We start from the raw sequence: 26,252 nt of genomic DNA on the forward strand, positions 1-26,252 counted from the left end.
CGCTTTATCTCTTGGATACTCTACGTAGAAAACGGGGCGGCGGGGGCTCGCACCGCCCCCCCTTTACATATAATAAAGAAAGTAATAAAAATAATAAACCCCCCCCCCTTTTTTTAATTATTATGTGCACAAAAAATGGACCTTTTTTTTTTTATGCTCTTTCATGCACGGTTTCTTTAGCACCACGGTGAGGATCCGGAGCGGGACGGGTACCCGGGAGAGGAGGCCGGGAAGGGGTCGGGATCCGGGGATGCGGCCGGCGAAGGGGGGTCCCCTCGAGCTCAGCATCCGCCGCAGCTGCGGGCGCAGGATGCGACCACGGTTTGGCAGAGCCCGCTGGTGGCCATCACCCCGCACTTGGAAAACTTGTCGCGGCAGAGATCGGCTGCGGCGACAGCGGGAAAGAAATAATCCGTGGGTGTAGGAAAAACGGGGGGGGGGGGGGGGGAGAAGCAGCGAGGGACCCCCCCCACGGGACGGGAACAGGGTGCTGCTGCAAGGGGGTGGCTCAGCCCCCCCCCCCCCCCGAAATGGGATCCCAGTTTGGTCCGCCGGTTGCGGAGTGATGCCCGGAGCGACTTCGTTTGGTCCCTGGGATTTTTTTTCCCCCCCAACCATGGGAAAAGGGGGGACCCGGATGGGGACGACCCCAATTTGGGGTGCATTCTTCCCCCCCCCCCCCCCCCTTACCTCGCAGCAGCTCTTCGTGGGCGCACACGGTGCGGACACAGATCTCCTTGTTGATCACGTAAACCCGGCGGAGGCTAGATTAAAAAAAATGGGGGGGTTTAGTGCAAAGCGGGGGGGGGGGGTGTCCCCGAAATATGGGAGGGGGGGGGAAATCAGGCTCCCCCCCCCCTCCGCTCGCCTGTAAAAGCAGATCTCGTTCAGGCACTGCTTGCAGGGCTTGTGCACGGAGTAGAGCCTGGTGCAGGGGTACTGCTCCTCCCGGCAGTCTGCGAGGAGAAAAGGCAGCTGGTTTCCGATGGGGTCTGGGAAATCCGCGGGGGGGGGGGGGGAGGCCTGACGCCCCGGGGATGGGCTTAGCATCCACTCGACGCCTTTCCCCGCTCCCCCCCCCTAATTTTCGCCCCGGGTGCGAGCACGGCGGCGTATCCTCACCCCAGCCGGGCTAAAAGCGGAGGATGAACCACCACCACCCCCCCACCCCCACCCCCCTCCTCCCCGGGGACCAAGGAGGGGGGATAAGCACTCACCGAGGGGTCCTGGCTCCGTGGGCTCGGTCTCGGGGGCAGCAGCTGGGGGGGGAGAGCAAAGTGGGGAGGGGGGGGGGGGAGCAAATTTAGGGGGGAGCAAATTTAGGGATGGAGCAAAAGCATCTCGCTGCCCTTCCCCTGGGTTTTAGGGCTGGAACATCCTTATGCTGGCACCCATGAAGGTGCTCCGGGGGGGAGGGGAAGAACAGGGGGGCTAAGGGTGCAGGGGAGGGATGGAGACCCCAAGCCCTGGGGTGGGGAGGGGGCCGGCAGCTGTCACCCACCTGGGGTCGGGGCCGGCACGATTTCCTGCTGGGATTGCTGCTGGGACTGGTACCGAAACTGCTCCTCGGGGGCACGGGGGGTGACATCTGCAAGGAGAGAGACGGTGCGGGCACACCCCAAAAACCTGGCCCCCCCAACCCCGGCACCCCGCGGGGGAACCACTTACCGTGATAGTCGTAGTAATCCTGAATTTCTGGGGAAGAAAACAGAAAACAGAGCAGAGGCTGAGGATGGGGTTTAGGGAGAAAAACGCACCCCCTTGGGGCCAGGACGTGGCGATGAGCTCCCCCAAATTTTGCAGCCGGTCTGAGCGATGGGAGAACACCCTCCAGCCACCCCAGGAATGAACCTGGGCAACATCACACCAGGGTTTTGGGGTTTGTTTTTTTTTTTTAAGGTTAATAAAGGCTTAATAAATAATTGGCAGCGCGAGGAAGGGGAGAGGCACGTGTGTAAGGGGGGGGGAACGGGAAGGCGTTAGGAGGAGGTTGGAGATTTAAGGGGCAGGAGAAAAAAGGTGGAGCGAAGAGTATCAAAGCGGAAAGCGGCAGCAGACGGATGCGTATTTGGCCAGAGAAAGGAAAAAGAGGGGGGGGAAGAGAGGTGGGCGAAGCCTTTCCCAGTTCAGGGTGCTCTAACCTGATTGCTGGTCGTACTGGGAATATTGTACCGGCTCGGGGTAGGTGATGCCTTCGAACCTGCTGTACTGTCCCTGGACCAGGAGCGCTGCTGGGGAGACGGAGGCGGGGGGAGAGGCATCACCGGAAGGGGCACGGCCACCCCCGGCCCGGGGCTTCGGGGTTCCCCGCTCCCCCTCCACCTCTCCAGCTTCACATCGTCCCCCAAAATATCGTCCCGTAGCCGTCCTCAAGCAGGGGCACGCCGCCCGGGGAAGAGGAGGGAGAGGAAAGCGGGATGCTCGCCGATGGGGGACCAGCACCAGCCCAGGATTCCTACATTATCCGGGCGCAGCCGGGGCTGATCCGGGGCGTTCCCGGTGTCTGGCAGCACCCGGGTACCACAGCCCCACCCGGAGAAGGTGGTCAGCGTCCAGCTGACCCCAGTGATGCTCCCGATACCTCAGGGGACCAGGGTGTCCCCTGCATCCCTTGCAGACGTCCTGGGAGCTAATCCCGCCGTGGATCCGGGGGGGGGGGGGGGGGGGCAAATGGGGTTCAAACTGCATGAGCCAATGTGATCACGCAGGCAGGATGCTTCGGGGGGTGCGGGGGGGTGGGGGGGGGATCAGGTCACCCCCCCCATCCCCGGGACACGCCGCGATGCCCCACGGTCCATCCAGCCGCCGCATCCCTCCGCATCTTCGCAAGAGGCGGCATCCGTGAGCAAAGCACCCGCCAGGAACGACGCCGGGAGAGGACTTGCCTTTGCTGCCCGTTACCCCCCGCGCTGCCCCCCCCCCCCCCCCCCCCGCCCCCCCACCCCCTCCTCCGCCTTCCCTGGGCTCCCTCGGCCTCGCCTGCTTAATTTTTTCCATCTGCTCGCTGGCCTTTGTGCCGAGCTGGTTTCGCCCAAAGTTTTCCTGGCTCCGGGCTCCCGGGTCCGTCGCCTCCCTCCTCGTTTCCATCCCGCCTTTGCCAGCCCCCCCAGGGGGTTGGTTACAGCTACAGTTTTTCTGGATGGCGTCCCGCTCCCGAGGTGCCGATTTTGTGCCACCCCGTGGTGCCACCTCGATGTCCCCAAAGCAGGAGGGAGTCGTGTCGTGCCAGACCCCTCGCGCCCTCCGTGCCCCGCGACCTAGAGCCAGTCCCAGCCTAAATACGAGCCTACGCCGGGGTTTTGGGTTAATTTTGGGGTATAACAGGCGACGAGGTGATCCTTGCCCCAGACGGGTGCAGGCACCCAAGCATCATTGGGGGGGGGGGGGGGGGTGGCCGGCTCCTGGGGTTTAACGGGGTGTCACCTCGCCTTGGGGACCCCCGGGGAGGGGGCGCTCACCTGGCAGACACAGCAAGAAGAGCCCCGCCGCTCTCATCCTGACAGCAGCGATGGAGGAGCAGCGCGGGCCGGGATGCAGCCGGAGGAGTCTGGATGGGGCAGAGGGAAACACAGAGGGGTTAGCGGAGGCGGGGGGGGGGGGGGGGCAGCAGACCCCCAGACCCCTCCGTTCCCCGTCCCCTACAGCAGCCCCTCTCTGCCCCCCGCCCCCAGCACGATGCCCCTCGCATCTCTGCCTGAGATGCCCCCAGGGCAAACCCCAAACCCTAAAAAAATAAAGAAACTTCCCCCAAAAAGGCAGGCTGGGCTCCCCGCCCCGACCGCGTGCTCCCCGGGGGAATTGCAAGGACCGAGCCCTGAAATATCCCGCGGGCAGGACGGGGGGGGGGGGGGGATGAGAAATGCCGGGATGTCTGAATCACCGCCATGGGGGGAGACATCTGGACACCCCCCCCCCCCCCCGGTGATAACAGACCCATGAGCTGGAGGTTTGGGGGCTCCTTTCCTGGGGTTTTCAGCCCCACTCCTTGGCTAAGGGCTTATTTTGGGGGTCCCCGCCGTCGGGGGATGCTGCGTTTGCCGGGGCATCCCCTAAATCCAAGGGGATGTGGAGATTTGGGGAGGGGAAAAACGGCTTTCAAGAAAAATCCCGCGCCGGCGCTGGGGTTTGGCAGCCTTGGGCGCTCGCGGCTCCCCGGCGCTTTCCAAGCGGCGATTTGCATGTCGAGCGTCTGCTTTCCTCGGCGGGGAGACGGGCCAAGGCCGGCTGTGCCGCCGGTGAGCCGGGCCCCCTTCCCCGGCGCGGGCTGGCAAGGACGCTGGCTGCCCTTCCCCCTCGTCCCAAGCCAGCTCCCGGGGGGGAAAATTGGGGGGGGAGGGAAAAAAAAAAAAAAAAAAAAGAGAAATTCTCCCAAAAAACTCCTTCGAAACCAACCGAACGCGTTTGGCTCTCGGGGATGAAGCACGTCGGCATTCCCGGCACGCCGAGACGCCGCAGGGATGGGGAACCCCTCCTGGCACCCCCGGCTCTGCTGCCGGAGCGGGGAAACTGAGGCATGGGTGGAGATAAGCCGAACCCATTGGTATCTCGCCCCTGCTGAGGGGAAACATCAGCCCCCCCGTGCCAGGAGGCACCCAGGCACCCACCCCGGCTCCCGGACGAGCCGCGGCTGGGTGCAGCACCCGGGGTGGGAACGCGGCTCCAGCCCCAGCACAGCACGGTCCCTGCTGGGTTTAAGAACGCACGGGGGAAGGTGGGGTCAACGGGACTGACGGCACCGTCACCAGAGCGTGGCATCTTCTAGCGGCCATGTCCTCACTATCACCAAAGCGTAGCACCTTCTAGGGACCACGTCCTGCACCATCCCCACAGCATAGCACCTTCTAGGGACCACGTCCTGCACCATCCCCACAGCATAGCACCTTCTAGCCACCATGTCCTCAAGATCACCAAAGCACAGCACCTTCTAGGGACCACGTCCTGCACCATCACCAAAGCGTAGCACCTTCTAGGGACCATGTCCTGCACCATCCCCACAGCATAGCACCTTCTAGGGACCACATCCTGCACCATCCCCACAGTGCTGCACCTTCTAGGGACCACGTCCTGCACCATCCCCACAGTGCTGCACCTTCTAGGGACCATGTCCTGCACCATCCCCACAGCGTAGCACCTTCTAGGGACCACGTCCTGCACCATCACCACGGTATAGCACCTTCTAGCGACCACATCGTGCGCCATCACCATAGCGTTGCATTGTCTAGGGACCACGTCCTACACCATCACCAGAGCGTAGCACCTTCTAGCCACCATGTCCTCACCGTCACCAAAGCGTAGCACCTTCTAGCAATCATGCCCTTGCACCACCACCATAGCTGCATCTTCTAGGAACCACATCCTCCTCCATCCCCAGGCTCACAGGTACTGGAGATGTTGACAACGGGACTTCCAGACCCTTCCCAGCTTTGGGAAAGCCAGAAAGTTGGTCCCTACCTGAGCTGGGATCAGATAACCAAGCTCAGTCGACAGTCAAGAGTTTGGTGGTCCCAAAACCGGGGACCAGCGCGCCCAGCAGCACTCCATCTCCAACCCACAGCTGCACCTTGCTGGGACCCGGGTCCCCGCAAGCCCCATCCGCTTCCCACGGCAAAGGAAGTCCCAGACCCCGGTTTAACCGAGGCGAAATGTGTCCTGGGATAAAAGGGATTGCGCGGGGATGAGCGAGATCAACGTGCGGCTCTGGGCTTGGCGGGTGCTTGGCAGGGGGCCGGGAGGCTTTATCGAGCCTTAGCGGCTGCTGGCAGACCTTGGGTTTGGGAAAGCAGCTGGGTCCTGGCCAGGACAGGGCTGCTACGGGGGACCGGGGGGGGTTTGGGGCTACCTCGAGGTGGCAGAAAGGAGCTGTAGATGCCCATCCCGACCTTTGCCGGTTCTCCAGAGGCCAGGACCCCGTGGGATGCCGGCGCCAACGTCCGGCGGCCCCAAATCACCCTGACCCGGCTCTCGTATCCCACCCGGGACGGCTTGGGGCCAGACGGACACCCGCCTCCGGAGGCATCCCAAGCCGTCCTCCCATCGCTCCAGCGATCCCAAGGACACGGCCACGGCCACGCGGCTCAGGATTAACCTGCCCTGCCAGCCCCTTTTTCGCCCCAAAGCAATCTGCGAGCGCCCAAGGCTTCTCTTGAGGTCTAATTCCCCCTGGATTTCCCCCAAACTCAGAGATCTTGGACCGAGCTCAGGGGGTTTGGCAGTGGAACGGGGACAGACGGGTCACGTCTTCCCCCGATGGCGATGCCAACGTCTTCTCCTCCCGACGGGGGACACCGAAGCGCCCGCCGCCACCTCCGAAGCCAGCTGGGAGCGATGCTGAGGGTCGCCGCGACATCTTCCTTAAACCCAAAGTCTGCAAAGAGGGGACGGGGCCACCTCCGCCCTCCCCCTTCCCCACCCTTGGCTTTTCCTACCGCCAAAGCAACACGGTGAGGTGCCCCGGGAGGGACCCGAGGTGCCCCCCCCCCCCCCCCCGCCCCCCCAAGCTCCTCTCCCCGCCGTGCAGGGGTCCGGCGACTCCAACCGCGCCAGATGTTTTTGCAACTGCACATCTGGGAACAATCAACCCCGAAGAAAGAACACCACAGTCTCTCCCTTTCATTCTGCTAAACCCCACCTTCCCCAAGCCTTTCCCCCCTCCCCCAGCTTTTTTTTTTTTCCTTTTTCCTTTCTTTTCTTTTTTTTTTTTTTTTTAAGCTCTCCCGTTGCCAGAGAGTGGGAGAACAAAGGGAATATGAAAGGATTCAAATTTTTTTTGGCCCCCGACCAAAGGTAAAAAACTTCTATTCCCCCATCCCCGTTTTCACACATTGCATTTTCATCAGGGTCCCGTCCCCCTCCGGGCGGGGGAAATAAATAATAGAAATATTAAAATATCCCTTTTCTACAGTCTCTTTCCAGGATGGAAAAAAAAAACCCACCATACATACGGCTTCCTTCAGACGTTAGGGTATTTTTAGACTTTTTGAAGTGGTTAAAAATCTACTACAACAGCTGTCAGGCTGCAAAGACGGGGTCCCCCCCGCGGCCGCTGGCTCTTCAGCACCCCCAAAATAAGGTGGCTTTTCTTTTTATGAGATTAAAAGGTTGAAAACAGCTTTTTGAGAGCTCGCCTGCCCCGACCGATGGAGTTTTCAAGGCGACTTTGCAAAGCCCCGAAGATGGGGTTCAGCCCCATCTGCTGTTGGCGCGGGGGGGGGGTGTCCCCCCAGCATCCCTGCCTGATGCAGGGGGCTGGGATGGGGGGTGGGGGTGTCTCTCTGCCCTGGTCCTTACCGCTCTGGGTGTTAGTGCTGGTCCTGCCCTTGCCCACCGCCTCGGTCTCTTCTCTCTGCTTTCAAAAACTCCGAAATGAGAGTTAAAAAAAACCCCACACTCCTACCTCCAACATGGGGGCTCCGCTGGGTCCTAATGCCACACCTGAGCCGGCCCCTTCCTCCTCCCAAACTGCTGCCTGCTGGGGGGGGGGGGGGGGGAGTAATAATAATTTAAAAAACCCAACCAAAACAAAAAAAAAAAATCAAGAAGCGCGTATCGGTGCAACGGTCGTCAGGGCTACGTGTTTGTTGGGGTTTTTTTTTCCCCCCCCAGCCGGATGAATTTTAAATTGCTCGTAAAAGCAAGGGGGGAGGAGGATTTTGCGCAGCGCCGAGCACGCGGACGCGGTTTAGGCTGGGTTTTGGGCTGCTGGAGGGGGAGATGAAAGGATGGCGTCAGGGCGTTGCTCTATGGTCTCAGATGAACCCCCAAAATTTGGGATCCCGGGATCCCAATCACCCCTACCGACTCCAAGCTTGGCATCGGCGCTTGGTCTGCCCCCCCCCAAGCAGGGAGGATGCTGCAACCCCGCAGCAGATTTAAAGCTTTATCCCAGGATGGAGGGAGGAAAAAAAAACCACCACCACCAAAAATATCCCCTTTTTTCCCACCCAGGCTGAGGATGCCGGAGCAGATCTGCAGCCCCTGCACGGCGGCGGAGCCAGCACTGCTGACCGTGGGGCCCTCTTTTCCCCGGCTCGCTGGCGGCTTTCCGGAGGACGCGGGATGCCGGCTGCATCCCGGCGAGGCTGGGGATGCTCCCCTAAAACCCCCCAGCCCGGCGGCGACACCGAGCCTGGCGCTGGGGGATGAAAAACCTGCAAGTTTTAGGCGTGTTCGAAACCAGCAACGGAGCAAACGGAGGGTGCTCGAGGGCTGGGATGGAGGGAGAAGCTCTCCGGAGACGGCCAGCGGCGTGCACGGGGATGGGGATGAGCAACAGGGAGGAGACGGCGGAGATTTTTCACCCGTGGGGCATGCTTGCACCCATTGCACCAAGCCCACAAGCAGTTGTGCCGAGGTACGAGCGTTTCTGCAGCCAGGAGGGGGTCCGACTGCTCTGAAAACGAGGAGAAAACGGAGTTTCAGACCAGGAGGAGGAGCAGAGGGGTTTTTAAGGCGCTCCCATCTCATATCAAGCCTGGTTTTCCAGTCTGAAGGATGGATAAAACCAGCCAAACGACTCCAAATGCATCCGCTAACTGCTCCCATAAAGCCTCTGCCTGCCCCGAAATCCAGCATCGTCCTCGTCCCCAGCCCCGTTAACCTCTAGCTAAGGGCAGGAGCTGCCTGTTAATAATTAAATGGACTTTGCAAAACCCCCTGAGGCCGGGAACACCCTGCAAAAACCAGCCAAGCAAAACACCCCGGGGTGGGGGGCGGCGGGACGGGACACGGACACCGAGGTGCAAACGGGTCCCTCGCTCTGGGTCCTTTTTGCTTTTAAAATTGCCAAGCCCAGGCAAAAATCTCCGAGGGTTATGTGGGTTTTTTTTTTTAAGCTCAGGAAGCCTGGTTTAACAACTCAAGCCTTGGCTAGGATTTCAGGAAACCTCTTACCTCTGCTTGTGCCTCATTTCCTGATTTAATCCCCAGCTCCCGGAGGGCAGAGAGGCACCGCTGGCGCTCGGAGGGGTTTAGACTTTCCGTGCAGGCGAGTCGCCGCAAGAACCAGCCTTCCATCCAAGAGCCGGGCTCGGAGGCGGCCAAAAAAACCCTTGGAGGGCGATGCAGACAGTGCATCCCCCTCCCCGGAGATCGGCTCTTCCCCTTTTTGGGACGCGGCATCTCCATCTACCAGCTTTTCCTCCGTTGAAGGAGCGAGGTTTTGCAGTCTTGGCAAGGACACCTGGGTTTTTCCAGCAATTATTATTATTTTCTAGGAAACTCCAGCTGGAAACAGGCTCGGGGTTTATTTACTCGCCGATGCTCGGTTTGGGCTGCTGAAATCCCAGCAGTGCCGTCCCTGGGTTCGCTCTCTGCTTTCAGGCATCGAGGACAGCACCTTCCAGCCCAGACGGAGAACGAGGTGACCCTAAAACCCTCTTTCACCTATTCCCCTACTCCGTCCGACACTCACCCGCGCCGCCGATGCCGTCCTGCCCCAAGCAGCCCGTCCACGCCAGGCAGCACAAGCAAGCGGTCAAGAAAATAGTGTTAATTTATTAGACAACGCTCACGACAGCACCACGCGGAAACCGAAAGCGGTACGTCATTCTCCCGACTGCGCTTACGCCTCGACGCACTGGAGTAGAGTTAAAAAATAAAAAGAGATTGGGTTTTTTTTTTTTTTAATGCTACAGAGGTCCCGTCCGAAAGCAGAAGTGCTCTGCAGGAGCATCGCAAAGCGGAGAGGGTGCCCGTGGCCGGTCCCCAGGCGCTGGGGATTGAGCAGCATCCTTGGCAAGCCGGGGACGGGGCGGTTTGTAAACAGTTCCTACACATCCAGGGCGGTCGCGGGGGAAGGCGGAAGGGTTTGGTGGTGGTTTTTTTTCACAGTGAGCAGAGACGCGAGGCTGGGGTGGGTGCCCTCACCCTGAGAGGATCAGGGACCCTCCTCTTGGTGGTTTTGACCAGCCAGGAGAGAAAAAGGGAGGCGGCGTCCCCCTGCAAAACGGTAGCAGTGCCCAGCGCGGGGAGACGGGTCCGAGGCCAGCAGGAGAGGCCCTGGAGGAAGAGCTGAGCTGGACCATTTCTCCTCTTCTTCTGGACCTCCTCCCCCCGTTTGCTTCTCCAGCATCTCCTCCTCTCGGCCACGGCTGTGGGACCAGCACGTGCGGATTCACAGCTGCGATGCTGAGGGTCTCCCCGAGGGAGCCTGCCCGCCGCATCCCTCGATTTACCAGGATAAATAAACAAACGACAGCATCCAAGGGCTGGCGGACAGCGCTTGCCTGCAGAGCAGGCAGGAGTGAAGCCCGACGCGTGCTATCTCACGGCGATGGACATCTTGGGTGTAGCGAAGAGCGGTTCGTTAAGAGGCGGCCAGGACGGCTGCTGCTGGCTCAGCTCCTTCTCCAGCCTCTTGAAAAGCTTCTTGGACGCTTTCTTTCGGCGCAGCTTGCGGAGGCAGCTGAGCAAGCCGTGGTCCAGGGCAGTCTGCAGCAAAGACGGGGCGGGGGGGGGGGGAGAACGGGTTTTGGGGAGGCTGTGGACCCCGAGGAGAGGGCAGAGCTGATGCCAAGGTGAGCCCTGCTCCCTCCCTGCTCCTGGAAAAGGGGTTGCTCGGACAGACCCAAAAGGATGACACTCGTCCCTCACGTGCCCAATGCCCACCCTGGGCTGACCTACCTCCAGCACGAAGGCGGCGAAGAAGTTGAGGGCGGCGATCCCCAGCAGCAGCAGCTTGAAATTCAAGTCGTCGATGCCCTGCAGCTTCAGTAGGGTTTTGGGGAAGCCCAGCGGGTAGAGGGTCAACCATATCATGAGGCCAAAGAGGAGGATGAGGACTACCAAGAAGAGCACTGAGGGCGAGACGGAAAAGGGTTGAGGAGGAGGATGAAGGTTTGATGTCTCTCTTTGTCCACGTGGCCGGCATCGTCCTCACCGTTGGTGTAGAGTGGCTCCCGAAACGGGTACCCCTTGGACATGGCAACGGCCAGGATGAGGTACTGGAAGCCCGTGACACAGAAGAGGACCGTGTTCTCGTAGTTGGGCAGGTTTTGGGGAGCCGTGACCGTGCTGTTAAGCGGCACATACCTGAGCCAGGCAGGGGAGAAGGCAGGGGGTCAGACGAAGCGAGAGGCAAGGAGAGGGTCTAAACGCCGACCCCTTGTTCTCCATGAGCACACGGGAACCGTTCGCCGCAAGGTGGCTGGATGCATCCTCGATGCCAGCCGGCGTTGGCCAAAACCGAGGACAAGCACCCGGGCTTCATTGCAATCCTCTGCGCCGTTCCCATCACTAAACCTACACGAAGCCGGGTCCCTTACCAGCTCTGCGAGGAGACGATGAAGTAGCTGAGGACTTGCACGGTGATGAGCAGAGCCGTCTGGAGGAGCAGGCTGCCCAGCACGAGGACGCTGATCAACGCCCCTTGGGGACGCTCCACTCCCAGCTCCTGGGCAGGACCGGTCCGACCCATCAGCACCGCCACGGTGGTGGTGATGATCAGGTCGAAGAAGAGGAACTGAAAGTCGCTCAGGTTGGTGTTGATCTGGGAAGGAGAAACCACCGGCTCTCAGCTGCGAGGACCCGCGGAGGGGCTAGGAAAGGTCACGGGTTAAAACCCAGGCGTGACGAGGTGACCCGAAGGCATCCCCGAGCATCGCAGGCATTCGGGCAACCGCGGGACTCACCGTGTAGAGCAGCAGGACGGACACGAACTGCACCAGGCTGTACAGGGCCATGTACTTAAAGACGCCAAAGGAGGTGACCAGCGAGCACCTGCCCTCCCTGCGGAGAGAAAGAGAGATTCACCCCCCAGCCACAACACCCTTGCCACGACTCGTCCCGAAGAGGGGACAGAGGCACTCATGAGACCCCTGCCTCGGTTTTTATCCCCCACCGCACGGCTCCCACCAGCTCACCGGATGACGGTAGGCACGCACTCGATGTTGGCCACGCGGGAGGTGAACGGCGAGGCCACCGACGCCTCCGCCTCCGACAGCGAGATGCCCACGTCGGCTGCTTTCAGAGCCCCGCAGTCGTTGGCGCCGTCCCCACACATCCCCACGCAGTAGCTGCGGCAAGAAGGGATCCGATATTTCACGACAGGGCGGGAGAAAACCCTGGGTCTTCAAGGTTGCACCCCCGTATTTAGGATAACCCCACATCTGGGAGAGGGCACGATGAAGATTTCGCAGCTGCCAACCATTCCGGCACACAAGAGATGTCTCGGGGCAGAGGACTAACCCCCTCGCCCTCCTCTGTCCTCCATCCCTTGGGGCTGGAGGGGCTTACCTGAGCTCTTGCAGGCTGCACACCAGCTGAGTCTTCTGGTCAGGCGACATGCGGGCGAACACAGTGGCTCGGATCAGGATCTGCAAAGAGGGGAAGGCTCCGTGTTTGTATCGCAGCGCCCTGCATCCCTGGGCACCCAGGATGAACCTGGTTATTTTGAGCTTTGCCGGCTTAGCAGGGCAGAGGGTGTCTTGCACCGGCAAAAAAACCACCCAACCCAAACTCTCAGGGCATTTTGTTTTGGAGCTGCGAGGCTGCAGCATGAAACCCCGGCGAGGTCAACCTTGCCGGAGGATTCCCCGCCGTCGGACTCACCTTCGGCAGCAGGTCGGCGAAGTGCTCGCAAACCACGGCGAAGGATTTGCCGTTCAGCGCGAAGTGGCAGGGCTGCGGCTGGAGGCAGCAGCCGTCCCGCTGGTACAGACCCTGCCAAGGAAAACAACTCCTTTTTCTGCAGCTTCGACTCGCGCTCAAATCCCTGCTGAGCCCCTGGGCAACAGTCTGAACCGGCATCCTCAACCCACATGGAGCAGGAGGTCAAGCAGCTTCCCTTAAACCTCAATTTCAGGCACGTAAATGACGGTATTTTGGATAAAAAGCTTGTGTGAGCGAGCCCTTCATGCCAAGCCTGGAGCAGGACCTGAGCAGCACTGTGCTGGCTGCATCCGACGAGGGTGTTTGGAGCATCAGCTCCAGCCCGACGTGCTCCCAGGGAGAAACAGGAGCAGGTTATCTCCTCCTACAGGAGCCATTTAACAAGTGGCAGAATCGCACCCGTAATTGCCTCTAAAGGTAACGATGCTGGGAAAAGAGGGTCCTGCAAGGTGACTGGCAGTTTGGGCTTCACGAACCCCCTCGAAACGTTGCCTCCAGACTCACCTCCAGCTGCTCTTCGCCCTGGGAGTGCTCGGCGAGGATGAATTTCAGAGCGGCGGGTTTGTCGTGGCTGGGCGGGGAGGCGTTGACGAAGATCACCCGCTCTTTCGGCTCCACCATGCGGCAGCTCTTGGCCACGTTCACGGCCGTCAGCATGTTGTCTCCTAGCAGAAAAGAGGCGGCGGGGCTGAGTAACCGCGAGCGGTGTTTGCTAGCCGGCGCTGGCAGGGTCTCGCACGGCTGCAAGCCAAGAAGAGCAGCTCAAACCTGCCGCACCCCCTCTCCCAGCCACCACAGCCACGCTGGGGGTCCCTTTGCTTCCCTGTGTTTTGGGGGAGAGCTCCAAAAATCTCCTTTCCGCCCTACCCCAAAGAAAGGCAGCAGCTTCAAACCCTGGCAGCGCTGCTTGCCTTGCTGCAAAACACCCAAAGGTGACTCCTACGTGTGTGTCCCCCCCGCCCCGTTAGCTGTGCAATTCGGGGTGCTCACAAGATTACCGACGTTTACGTGATCGGCGGTGAAACCGTGAGCAGTTTTGCTGTTTAAGCCGCCCACCCCGGGACTGTGGGTTCATGCTGCCTCCACGAAAAAGCAGCCTGCACCCTTCCACACCCTGCCTGCCGTAAGCCCACCGGCAAGGCAATGCAAACAAGTAGGAGGGGGTGCACAAAACCAGGGTCCGGGAGTCCTCGCCGCACCTCCCAGCCTGCTTCAGGCCACCGATTTCTGGTGGCGAAACCCTTCACCCCTTGCGCAACGTCAAGGGTTGTCCGTGTCCCACCTCTTCCCCGAGCCCGGCGTCCCCGTTCCCTTCCCCAGGGTCACCTGTCACCATGACGGGGCGGATGTTGGCGTTCCTCAGGAGGTGAATCACGGGCGCAGACTCTGGCTTGAGGACGTTTTTCATGACGAGGAACCCCAGGAAGGTCAGGCTGCTCTCCACGGAGTCCCTGGTGGGATACAAGGAGCTGTTCAACACCGTCTTCAACACGAGGCAGAGCAGATCGATCGGTATAAACAGCTAAAAATCCACCCGGGGAGGGGGGGCGGGGGGCAGCCAACCCCTTTAGTACGGGTTTAATTCCTTGCAGGCTGCTACGATGGGGCAGGCTGCAGGGCAAGCAAAGCATCCCGTGAAATGCTCGGAGCAAACAAGATGTTAAGCGGAGAAAAAAGTTGTTGGCACCAACCTCGGGAGCTGCAGGGCCTCCTGGAAGGTCGTCACCGTGCCCAGGGGTTTGTAAGCCAGACCCAAGACCCGGAAGCCATCCGTGGTGTAGTGTCGCAGCATCTGGGAGAAATCCACGGGCACTGCCAGCCACGAGGGGAAAAGCAAGGTCAAAACAGTTCCTGCATGAACCCGGGCTGCGTAGACCCGGCGAGGGGAGCTGGGGCTCGGGCTCCCAAAGGACTGAAGGGCTCTAGATGCTCATCCAGACTCCAACCCCCTTCCCTGTCTTCTGGCTCCTATTTTCTCCCCCCCCCTACCCCCCGCCGTGAGGTTGGAGCTAATCCAAAGCCCCGTGCCTCCGGGAACTGCCCCACAGCATCACCGAGGATAATTTTCCGTGGGGATGAGCTGCAGGGACGCAGACAGATGACGGAGCAGCAGGACCGGCTGCTTCTCGGCCGGGGAGCGATAGCGAACCGCCGTCCCCCAGCACCTTACCCGTCTCCTTCCTGCAAAGGCTGGCCACCATCTCCGGCGCACCCTTGATGTAGACATGGGCTGAGGCTTCGCCGGGCACCTTCGCCAGGACGCTCATCCTCTGCAAGGAGGAGGAGAAGGGGAAACGCCGGAGGATCCCCACGGGCGACTGGTGCTTCTGTGGAGGAGAGGGAGCGGGTGTCAGGGCCAGGCAGGAACTTCTCTGGGAGGTACAACCTCTCCAGGGGCTGTGAAGCACCACAACCCTTTGGGGGTGCAGAGCCAGCGACCTGGGGAACCTGAGCCACCCTGGTCTGCGGGACCTACCCTGTCTCGTGGCTGTTCTTCCTCGGGAGGAGGTTTCATCACAGCCAAGACCTTCGTCCCAAACTGCTGGAAGGCGGACAGCTCACCTTCCTCCTCCTCCATCATCTCCAGGCGCTGAAACCAAGGCAGATGCTGAGACGGCAAAGCCCTGCCTTGCAAGCCCCAAGCCCCATCCACCCCACGGATGGTTTTAAACACCCCCTCTCCTGGCAGAGCAAGAGGTGTGCCACCTCCCTCTTTATAGATACGCAACTTTGCCCACCGCTTGTCTTACCCAGCCGGTGGACTCCACCATCTTGAGGTCCACAGGGTCCCCAATGGGCTGCGCCCGCAGCAGCGAGACGGTGTGGCAGGCGGCCAGGGAGTAGAGCAAGGGACCGGCGGGCAGGCAGCGGGGCTCGTGGACGATGGGCATGAAGTGGTTGTTCTCCAGCGGGACCACCCCCCAGACGTCCAGACCTTCCTCCGTCAGGGTTCCCGTCTGCGGGGAGAGCGTGGTGCGTCCAGGCCAGCCCCCCCCCCGAGCTGGAAACCACGGTCCCACGGCGCCGCCTGAGACTCACCTTGTCGAAGCAAACCAGGCGGATCTTCCCGCAGAGGTTGATACGGGGAGGGCTGATGCAGAAGATGCCCTGTTTCTTCAGCCTGTTCTGGGCGTAGATGGTGCCCACCGTCATCGCAGCCGGGAGAGCCGGGGGCACGACGACGGTGACGAGGTCGAGGGCACGGATGATGATTTGCCCCACGGGGACCTGGCAGGCGAGGAGGAAGAGGGGTGGGCATCCTCACAGCCCTCACCCACCTCCACCCGCAGCGCCAGCCTGCGCTCGAGGATTCACCAGCTCCAACAACCCTACCTGGTTTTTAACCAAGATGAGGATGCTGTACAGCGTGCCGATAAAAGCTGTGCGGGAGGGAGAACGGGCTCGGTTACAAAGCAAAGCCGACGAAGAGTGGGTTCAACCATTTAAGAGGAGTTTGGCTGCTCCCGGCCATGCCTCCACGCTCGGACGTACCCAGGACGGCGAGGAACAGGACAAACTTCACAGCATCCTTGTAGAACTTGAAGTTCACAGGTTTGGGGTAGAGGATGGAGCTGATGAGATCCCCTTTGGCCGTGCAAAACCCTGCAGAAGAGGGGCAGAAGGTAAGCACGTGCAAAGCCAGCGCTCCGAAGGACATGGCTCAATCCTGGTTCTCCCCTCAATGCCATTACCTGTGCGGGTCACCACGGCCAGCACTTCTCTGCCCACGTAGGACTTGGCTTGGATGACCTGCGTCCCGCAGAACAACGTGTGCCGCCTGTGCTCCTCGGGGGAATAGACAGTGCCGGCTGCCTGGCTGCCGGCCGGGAGAGGGGTTTTCATCACCGGCACGCTCTCCCCTGCAGTGAGGAACATCATGGAGGGAGGTTTATCACCCTGGACGGTCAGGATCCAACCAGCCTGGATGGGAAGGGGCTGCCGTAGGGCCACCGAGATACGAGGCTCGTCCTCTCCCCCAAAATCCCCAGCGAAAGCTAGGGCGGTGGAGGCGTGCAGCCCACTGCGCTCACCCCTGAGCAAGTGCAGAGTCCTGAAAAGTTAGTAGGCAATTACAGTAACTTTTCTGAGAGTTTCTTTACGGAGGAAATACAGAACGGCAGCGTCACTGCCGCCTTCTACGATGTTTCCTCCTTCAGCCGCCATTTTAAAGGTGTAGCCAGCTTTAGACTTTAAAAAAAAAGGAACTCGGATCACCAAGTTTGGCTGTAGGTATTAATGTATTTTTTACATCTGTGCAGTCTACGACAAAGACTGATTTTTGTGCGTTACTCCTCTTTCTGTTAAATTCAGGTGTGACACTAGTACAACTTGGACTGAAACGAGCTACTACTGTGTTACATGATTTGTATCTCCGTATTACTGTGTTCAGCACAAAAAGCGAGTTCACACAGGCAGCAAAGAGTTAATCTATTTAAATTTCAGCCATGCTAAACCAAAACAAAACAGAAAGATGCATACTAAAATTCTTCTTGTCGAAACAGAGCTTTTAGAACTGTGTCAGCATTAAATAAAGGGCCGCTGCCAAAGCGGCACTCGCTGGGTGCCGGTGCTCTCACCCGTCAGCATGCTCTCGTTGACCATGCACTCGCCCGTCAGCAGCGCGGCATCGCAAGGGACCAGCATCCCGTCCGCGGGGAGGCTGATGCAGTCGCCCGGCACCAGGTCCGCAGAGCTCACCACCATCTCCTCTGGAAAAAAAGCGCGGCCGCGCTCAGACACGCCATCCCGAAGAGCTTCGTGCCTGGAGCCCTTGCCCATCGCGGGCATCACACTCACCTCCGCTGGGGCGACGGACTCGGACACTAACCGACATCTTGGCCATGTTTTGCAGCGTGGCGCTTTGCTGCAAGGGAGGGAGCAGTTAGCAGCCACCCAAGGGCAGCTCAAAAAGCACAGCAAAGCATCCGTAGAACGGGTCTCGGAGGCTCGGGACTGCGGACGAAGGACAAGGAAACCCATCCCACCGTTGGGAGTATGGGTTGTCCTCACCCAGCTGGGCTCAGAGGGAGGTCAGCATCAGCACAGAGGTCAAACAGCATCAGAAAACGGGCTATTCCACTAGAGGTGCTTGTCCCAAATAAGCCCACCACCAACCTTCCTTGTCTCGTAGAGCGACAGCCCTAAGGAGATGGTGGAGATGAGGAAGATGCAGGCAGCGTAGTAGTAATAGGTGTCGCAGACCCACAGCACGATGCTGAACACTTGGAAGATGTAGAAGGGATTGAGCACCTGGAAGGGAACAAGGAGAGCGAGCAGATTTTGGGGGGGGGAAGAGCTTCCTCCAGCCCATCGTGAGACCTCCAGGCTCCTTGAGGAACAACGGCTTATGCAGAGAAGCTGGCCCTTCCCTGGGGCTGGGGCTGGACTAGCTGGCTTCTCACAAACCCTCCGTCCTCCCCAGCTTTGCTTACGGTCGGTACTCCTGAGGATGATCAGCCACCTCTGCAACTATCTGGGGATGCTCCTGTCTGAGCTAAGAGGCAGGACGGGTCCCCTCCACAGCTCTGCCTTCTCTGATCTCTGCCCAAGCTGCTTCTCCTCAAGTCCTCTCCTCCCCGCCAGAGAGGAAGGGCCCGCAAAGCACTTGCAGTGAGGGACATGGAGCAGGGGAAGGATCTGCCCCGAGACAACTCGCTCTTCCGAAGCTTGTAGATGCACACCTCCTCCACCAACAGCCTCGCGTAGGACTTGACTGGTACCTCGATGAGGTTCGGTCCGTAGATCTTCCTTCTGCGAAGGGGAGAGAAAAAGCAAGGGGGAAGCAAACGCATGCTAGGGAAAAGCTGCAATTCCAGCTCGAGGGACCCTCACGCTGCCCGGACCTCCACGGGAGCCCGGTTACGTGGAGAAGCCAAGCCAGGGCAATCCAGCACACTTGGCAATCCTCTGTTTTGAGGTCTGGGCGCAAGAAAAACCCCATGCTCCAGAATTTGCTGGCCCCTGGAAAAGCCTCATCCGCGCTCCCCGGGTGTCCCACAAAGCTGCAAGATCCCTACCTGGTGTCGTGGTCTTGCTGGTTGAGCCCAGCCTGGGAGAGGTGGAGATCTGCGCAGGTCCAGCCTTCATCCAAGGCGCTGGCAAGCCCGAGGGGAAAGAAAAACGGAGAAACGAAGTCAAAATCAGCAGGAGCCTGGCCCAGCAGAACAAACACCACATCCAAGTCCTTGGTGACAAAAAAAAAACCCCCTTTGGGAAAGGGAGAGCATCTTGTTCCTCGGCATCCGCCGCAGCTCGTGGGCGCCAAGGAGCAGGAACAAAAGGGGCACAGTTCGGAGAGCCGCGAGCGGCACAGCGTGGTGGGGACCATCCAGCACGGGGCGGCTGCCAAACTACTTCGCCCGGTTTCCTCTGCCCACAAAGACGGGCAACATCAACATCTTGGGGGGTGAGGCAGCGCGGCTTTCCCCGACTCAACGCCCCGGGGATGGTCTCCAAAGGCTTTGCAGCACGGAGAAAAGCCCCCAGAGCCGTTATGTGACTTCCAGCCGGGTCAGGACCATTTTGGGGGGGGGGCTGAGGGGCCAAGGAGAGCAGCAGAGAGATGCAGAGAAGTCTGCCGTGGCAGGGGGGACAGAGAAATACCTGACTTTGCAGTATGCCTGCCGCCGTTCGATCCAGACGTAGCGCATGCCCTCGAAGAGATAGTACCGCAAGATGTTCTTCTGAGCAGAGCGGGATGGAAAAAATAAGGTGTTAGCGGGACACGAAGGCAGCCCACCCCGAGGGAGAGGATTTACGGGGGCGGAGGTGGGAAGGGTCGCTAGCATTACCTCTTCTTTCTCGTGGAGCCGGATGGTGTCCCGGCTCTCCTCCTCATCCGACACGCCGATGGCGATGCTGGTCCTCTGGTCCTCCAGCCTGGCCCCGGGGTGATGCTCCAGGCTGCTCAGGGTGGAAAACCAAGGGTCAGTCCCTCTCCATCCACCAGCGCCGCTGCAAACGCCCCCCCCCCCCGAAGCCAAAAGCAGATACGAGCCCCTGCCCGCCGGCATCGCCGCGGGGACGTGAGCCCGGCTCACCTGCCCTCGCCCAGCGCCTCCGTGCGCACGCGGGTGGTGAAGCACTGTCCGAATCGGTCCTGCAACACAGGCACGGGTCTGAGCAGAGGAAAAGGGGGAGCTCCCCGCGTGTCCCCCCCTGCTCCCTCAAACGGGGGCAGCGGTTCTGCCCCGCGCAGGCACGGCAGGCAGGCAGTCCCCGGCCACCTGGCTAGGATTCGGGGACAATAAAGAGAAACGCAAAGCCAGGCTGGCTGCCATGGAAGGGGAAAGTGCAAAATTATTCCTGGAATAATTTGGCTCTGGGGTAGTGCATGGCTTGATGAAAAGAGATGTCAAACACAGTTAGGGAGGGGAGGGTGACAAGCAGCAAGGAACACGCCCAGGGCCCTCCCGGGAAGCCGGCGGCAGAGCCCAACCTCAGATCCTTGGGTCCCCTGGACCCCTCCGGGGACTTACTCTGATGATGACCCAGTCGGCCTGGCCGAGGGCGCAGGGCTTGCACTTCGCCTGCACCTCCAGGCTCGGCTTCCAGTGGAAGAGGATGAGGAGCAGCCCTGCCGTCAGCACGGAGCAAGCGTGGCACAGGGCCACCCGCCACGTCTTGGTCTGGTAGCCTGTGACCTCCTGGAAGAGAGGAGGGCACCTTTACGGGGATGCTTATTCATAAAATAAACTGAAGTTATAATTATCGAGCATCTAAATCCTAAATTGATAAAAGCCCTAAGCCTCCTGGCGTGATTTAACACCAGGCAGGTGACAACCAAGTAGCTTTGGGGCTGGAAAACCACCGTCTCGTGCCGGTGTTGCAGATAACATGAGTTTTTGGTGCTAACCCTTCCCGAGCGTGCCCTCCTCCCTCTGGCAAAGCCCTCGGACCTACCATGTGGGATTTATCGGCGTCTCGCTGCAGCGTCCCGTAGCCCAGCCGCTGGCTCCCCAGCAGCCTGCTGCTGTCTGCAAAGTCAAAGAACAGGGGAAAAAAAACCAAGGGGAGCTGATCTGAGGGGTTATTTAGGAGATGCCACGGCGACGGGCTGCTGGCTGCAGCAATGACATGCCTGGATCAGTCCCAGAAGGTGTCGGGACTCGGTGTCCCCTCTGCCATCCGCCCCAGCTCCCGGCAGAGCTGCTCGGGGCCACCTCTGCTGTGCAGGGGGATGCCGCGGGCACGGGGCGCCCCAGCACCACCTGGTCACCCTCCCGCGGCACGTGACGGTCGCACGAACGATGCCAAAGGAGCCCGGGGAGAAAAGCTGGCACAAAAGCAGCGGCTTAGCGGCCGGGGGAAGGGAGCAGGGCTGGTGCAGAGCCAGGTCAAGCGGAGGGAGAGCTCTCCCAGCCACTCTTCACGCTTGTTTGCTCCTTGTGTTTCCCCCTGCACGGAGGACGTGGCCACAAAATTTGCTTTTTCCAGTTTTAATGATGCCCAGCGTGGCTCAGCACCTCCGATTCCCACCGGTCTCCGCTGCACCCCGATGCCCAGCCTGGGAGACAGGGGTTGCCGGAGGCATCACCGTAATCATCCTAGGTGGGATTTTAATCGTCACCCTCCATCCCGTGAAGTTGAACCCACTTATCCCCTAAATCCACTCTGGATTACAAGCCACGGCGTCCCAACTCCAGGATCTTAAAGAGGCAGCGGGGAGATAACACGTGGTACAAACACCAACCCAAAGCGCCAGTTCCCACCCTTGGAGCCGACAGATAATTTCCTGGCTGGGCTGGGTTCAGCTTTCCAGGAGGGCACTCAGACCGGCTTAACGATTTACACGCCGGGTGGGAGCCCGTGCACCCGTCCTCCGCCGGAGAAGGCACCCCGGCTGGATTCCTGCCGCTCCCCGGTCCGACCCCAAAGCTCGTCTGCGGGTGACAAAAATGATTAATTAAAACCGTCCCCCGGTTTTGACGACCACCAGGGACAGGGTCTCCACCTCGCCAAGCCACCCAGTGGGTAGCCAGCTCCCAAAACGCAGCCGGTGCCGCTCCGAGGGATAAGTTTCGGGTTGAGGAAGGGGGGGACAAGCCCAAGGGATGGTTTATTAAAACAAAAGCCCTCCCAGGAGCCAAAAGGAACGGCTGCGAAGCTCGCCCAGGGCCCGCGAGGAGGGGAGACATCGGATCTCCCCGCTGCCAGTGTCAAACCCTGCGAAAAGCATCGATTCCAGGTTAAACGAGGCCGGGAGCGGGTGCAGGAGGGCGAGGAGGAGCGCGTGCCGCCCTTCAAAAGAGCGGAGCAAAGGAGAGGGAGAGGGGGTTCCTCGCACAAAGGCTTTGCCCCAGCGCTGTCTGCGGGTTTGCAGGAGGGGGAAAATATCGAAACGTCCCCCCAAAAAATCCCCATTTACTTTCTGCACCTCGCCAAACCAGGCCGGGTAGCCAGAAGCAGAGCCCACCTCTCCGCCTGAACTCCGCTGTTAGCAACAACAAAATTATTACGACTTTCTTGACCCTTTCCTATAAGCAGCGAATCTTCCGGAGGAGCGCACGAGCACGGCCGCAACCAGCTCCGTCCCGCGGAGCTGCGGCTCTTGCACAACCCCAGCCCTGTCCCCGTGGGTTTTCTCACCTCCCGCTCCCACCCCGGCTGCTCCCCAAAACACGGCGAGCGAGAAAAGGCTCTCGCCTTGACTCACTGCGCCTTACCCCGCTGGTTGCGCAAGCGGAGCCGTCCCCGGTTGGGATGGGATCGGTACAGCCGTCATCACCTGCCCACCGGCGGACGTGTCCGGGAAGCATCCGGCGCTGGTGGAGGGGCGGGCAGAGCGCGGCGAAGCTGCGCTACCAGTTTGAATCGCGGCGCAGCGGCCACACCTCGTCGGCAAACACGGCGCGGGGGCACCCGGCCGTCCCTCCTCCGGCTCCCGAAGTAGCGCGGTTTTACCCCTGAGCTCATCTGGAGAGCCCTGGGAAGAGATTTGCTTCTCTCTCTGCTGCTAAAGGGGGGGTTAAGGCAAGGGATTAACAGCCAGGAGCGGCTGCAAACTCGGGGAGGGGTCAGCGATGCACCAGGCCGGCTTGCAAAGGGACGAGGCGAGCCACGATTCCCGGCTGACGCCAGGTTTGCACGGCCAAAACGCCGCTTAAAGTCCTCGCAGCTGCCTGGCTCCGAGAGGAGTTCGTGCCCTGTCTTGCACCATTCAGAGAACCACCACGCATCCCTGCTGTCGAGGTTTGGGGGGAAAACTGGGGAGAAAGGTGCTCAGGACGCCCTGACATCTAGCACATGTCCTAGCAGGGGAGGATGTAGCCTCCGACACCAGAAAGCGGAGCTGGAAACCTCGAGCCCGCGCGTCTCGTGGCACTGAACACCCCTCTGCAAAGCAGCCCCAGCCCGCAGCTGGGGACCATTTGCAAACGCCGGCGCCGGCCCTTGCCTTGAGATTTTGCTCCGAGACGCAGCCTTTCTCCCCAGCAGCACACCCCCCCGCCCCGAAAGCAGACGCGTGCTGGTCCCGGAGACCTTCTCCACAAGCTCCTTTTGCAGCCACAGCTCTTTTACGAGCACCTTTCTCAAAAACGAACAAACCCCAGGTGGACTTTTAGATGTCCCTCCGCTCTTGTGGTCCCCACTGGATGCTCAGGGCTTCCCGAGCAGTGTCCTCCCCCCCCCAATCTCCCATCCATCCATCATCTCCCATCCATCCGCCCGCATGTACGGGGCTAGAGGTTGCACGCAAGAAGAGGAAGGTCCACCCGGGGAGGTTGCTGCTCCAGCCAGCAAGGTCTGGTGCCGTCTGGTCGGTGGGACGGGGCTGGCAAGGTCAATCCAGGCCCTTGGAGACAGGGAAGTGAAAAATCAGGAGGAGACAAAAGTAAGGAAGGAGGGATAAGGAAAGGAAAACGGCGCTTGGGTCACATAGGACAAGATTTAACTCATGAGGATCTGTCAGAGCAGCCTTCAGGCTCTAGTTTGGGATGGGAGATGTCACGGCCGGCTGCAAGACCAGACCCAGCGAGGGGTTGAGATGAGATGGCGTCGATTCTCCTGCCCTTTCCACCAAGCCAACATAAACTCGTCCGCGCGAGCCAACTGGAGAGAGACACGTCGCCCTGCCTGCCGTGAAGCCGGAGCAAACGTGTTTTACCAGGCAGTCTGGTCCTACCCAGACGCGGCAGCATCCGCCGGGGGAGCGCGGCCAGAAAAACGCCCCGAGGCTGGAAGAAACAAAAGGCTAAGACAGACTCCTACAAGGTAGGGAAGCAGAAGATGGGGATTCAGGGTCTGCCATTGCCGGTAACCCTGGGGAAATGGCTCTCACGCGTCAAACCCTTGAGATGGGTGAGAAAATAAAGTCTTCGTCGGCAAGGCGCCCTCCCAGCAGCCCCGTCCACCTCCAACTGGTTTCATTTTGGATTCGTAGGGAAGGGTCGTCCGTGGGGAGGAAGCCGGTGGCACGGCCAGCGTTTGCTTCGCCACGTGCTGACGACACCGGCTGAGGCAACGGCGGTCAAACCCTTCCGGCAAAGGCGGGTTTCTCCCCCACCTCGGGCAGGCATCGCCCTGACCTCTCCTGCACCCGGTTTTGCAAGACCTCGCCGTACGCCAAAACCACCTGCCAAGCTGGAGAAAGCGCCCGGCGGCTTCAGGGAGCATCCTCGCTTGGGCAACCACCGGCGAGGGGGGGGGTTTAAAAAAAAAAAAAAGGTTGTTTATATCCAAACCCCCCATTTTCCCCAAATTCTGGTTAAATGGAGGGCTCCTACCTCTCTTAGAGAGGGAGGGGCTGTGCTCCTCGCAGCCCATCCCCGTTTTGGTGTGTTAAGCCAGGATTAGAGCACCTCCTGCCTCCTGAGTCAGCCTCCCCGGCTGGCAGCGTTAAACCCGGGTACCCTTAAATTAAGCAGCATAGGGGAAAAAAATAGAGGTGAGGTTTAACCCCCGAGTGCTGCCACGCTGCCCATCTGGAGGGGGTCCGAGGGGCTGTGAGCGGGGTCAGCATGGCGGCAGGGACCACGGTGGCAGGGACCACGGCCACGGCACAGCCGAGCAAGTCCCGTGGAGCCGAGCCCGGGCACCCAAAGAGCCCTCCGACGAATGGCCGGCCACTGCGCGGTCACACTCCTCCCTTTCCTCCCACAAAGCTCTCCCTCTCTCGCCGCCGCGCCGCCTTCGAGAAACTCCTCCGCGCCGACCGGGGCAAGTTCAAAAGGAAAACAGGCAAAGGTCGCACGGGCTGCGCCGCTTCCGTATGCCCTGGAATGAGAAACGCTGCCGACACGAGGGATGCAGGGCGCCTCGGATGCTTTCTCCAGCGCGATATCGCGTTTCTCAGCCTCCTCTGAACGCCTGGGAGGCCTTTTTCCCCCTGCCAGCCTCGACCCTGCAAAGGGTCTTTCGGCTTTAAGGCCACGCCGCGGTCAGCAGCGATGCCAATTCCAGGCTCGCTTACCCAACATCGCGTTACACCCTTTACCGGCGCGAGAAAACCCCGGGATCGCTCCGCTGACGGGGTCAGAATGGCAACGTGGTCCTTCGCAACCTTAAAATCCACCCCCGTCTCCACGACGTCGACTGAAGACGCCGCGAAGGGATGCTTCGCTCCAGCTGCACACCCCGACGAGCTCGGAGCCTCCCTGAACGCCGAGTCGGAGGAACATGCTTGCGGGGAAGCAGCCCCCGACGGGCCGCGGGGATTCAGCCGTGGGGTTCGGTGGTCTCGGAGGATCCTAAAGCGACGCCTGGGTTTTGTTTCCCCACGTTTTGCATGGATTAATCGGTGCACGCCTTAGCGCAGCGTCCCGTGTGCCGATGTCGGCAGGAGCGGGGCCGAGAGCTCGTGTCCCGAAGGGATGCGAAGCAAAACGGTTCCGCCGCGGCGAGGCACCGACTAAAGGCTGCGACATCCCGCGACGGCGAAAGCACAAACCCGGTTCGCCGCGGCCTCACAGCGCGTTTTCCAGACCCACGGCACCCCGGGGCGCGCAGGGACGTTGCCGCGCTCCCCGCTCTGCCACCCCCCAAATCTGCGATGCCGGGGAGGGGGCAGCACCCCGCTTCGCGCCATCCCCTGCTCCTCCTTTTGCAAACCGTGCTGGAGGGGGAAATAATAAAGCAAAGCAAAATAAAGCAAAGCAAAGCGAAGCGAAGCTGCCCCCCCCTCTGCACCCTGCGTGCAGCCTCCCCTTCCTGCACAACCCACCGCACAGGCGCGGCTGGGGGGGGGGGGGGGGGATGAGTGCAACCCCCCGGGGGGCCACGCAAAACGCAGCCGCGGGGCCACGCACGCAGCGCAAACCCCGGAGCTTCCCCCCCCCCCCCCCCCGCGCAAGCCGGGGGGCCGCGCACACCCTCCCCCCCCCCCCCCCCCCCACGCGTGGGCCCCCTGACCTGCGCTCATGGCGGGCGGCCGCGCGTGGGCCGGGGTGCGGGCCCCCCCCCGCCACCCCCACGGGGCCGGAGCCCTGCGCGCACCCAGCTCCGCGGCGCGCGGCGGAAGGGCGGCGCGCGGGGGCTGCTGGGAGCTGTAGTCCTTTACCACCCCCCCCCCCACCACCCCCCCCCAATTAAAAAGCAAGGAACCGCCCCGGCTGCTTCCCCCACCCACCCGGGGCTTCGCAGCCCCCCCCAAAATACCCGGGGTCCTGCCCCAAAAAGGGCTTCGCAGCCCCCCCCCCCCCCCGTTT

General features: G+C 60.8%; 2 protein-coding genes across 5 annotated transcripts; both read right to left on the reverse strand.

The window, feature by feature from the left end:
• Positions 1-200: 200 nt before the first annotated feature.
• MFAP2 (microfibril associated protein 2) lies at positions 201-7,331 on the reverse strand. 2 transcript variants are annotated; one of them, XM_076356021.1, is made up of 9 exons: positions 7,288-7,331; positions 3,459-3,547; positions 2,142-2,228; positions 1,669-1,695; positions 1,502-1,588; positions 1,218-1,259; positions 869-956; positions 691-764; positions 201-385 (listed from the first exon to the last, which is right to left on the reverse strand). In XM_076356021.1, exons 2-9 carry the CDS (start codon positions 3,493-3,495, stop codon positions 282-284), a joined length of 546 nt encoding a protein of 181 aa, XP_076212136.1. In that variant the 5' UTR covers positions 3,496-3,547; positions 7,288-7,331; the 3' UTR covers positions 201-281. The 2 variants fall into 2 exon arrangements, with proteins under 2 accessions (XP_076212136.1, XP_076212135.1); XM_076356020.1 differs by having other exon boundaries at positions 2,142-2,231.
• Positions 7,332-9,472: 2,141 nt separating this feature from the next.
• ATP13A2 (ATPase cation transporting 13A2) lies at positions 9,473-26,024 on the reverse strand. Of its 3 annotated transcripts, XM_076355884.1 has the most exons (30): positions 25,957-25,997; positions 25,019-25,660; positions 20,509-20,582; positions 20,085-20,252; positions 19,647-19,705; positions 19,398-19,509; positions 19,210-19,289; positions 18,624-18,701; positions 18,288-18,357; positions 17,722-17,856; positions 17,404-17,470; positions 17,184-17,315; positions 16,299-16,466; positions 16,099-16,209; positions 15,940-15,986; positions 15,646-15,834; positions 15,357-15,563; positions 15,083-15,196; positions 14,777-14,933; positions 14,298-14,418; positions 13,933-14,057; positions 13,111-13,271; positions 12,547-12,657; positions 12,232-12,311; positions 11,859-12,011; positions 11,628-11,724; positions 11,262-11,485; positions 10,877-11,028; positions 10,621-10,793; positions 9,473-10,428 (listed from the first exon to the last, which is right to left on the reverse strand). In XM_076355884.1, exons 2-30 carry the CDS (start codon positions 25,023-25,025, stop codon positions 10,258-10,260), a joined length of 3,543 nt encoding a protein of 1,180 aa, XP_076211999.1. In that variant the 5' UTR covers positions 25,026-25,660; positions 25,957-25,997; the 3' UTR covers positions 9,473-10,257. The 3 variants fall into 3 exon arrangements, with proteins under 3 accessions (XP_076211999.1, XP_076211997.1, XP_076211998.1); XM_076355882.1 differs by lacking the exon at positions 25,019-25,660 and having other exon boundaries at positions 25,957-26,024; XM_076355883.1 differs by lacking the exon at positions 25,957-25,997 and having other exon boundaries at positions 25,019-25,736.
• Positions 26,025-26,252: the final 228 nt, after the last annotated feature.

Source organism: Aptenodytes patagonicus, chromosome 19 (genome assembly GCF_965638725.1).
Source record: "Aptenodytes patagonicus chromosome 19, bAptPat1.pri.cur, whole genome shotgun sequence".
In the NCBI taxonomy this organism is placed as follows: Eukaryota; Metazoa; Chordata; class Aves; order Sphenisciformes; family Spheniscidae; genus Aptenodytes; species Aptenodytes patagonicus.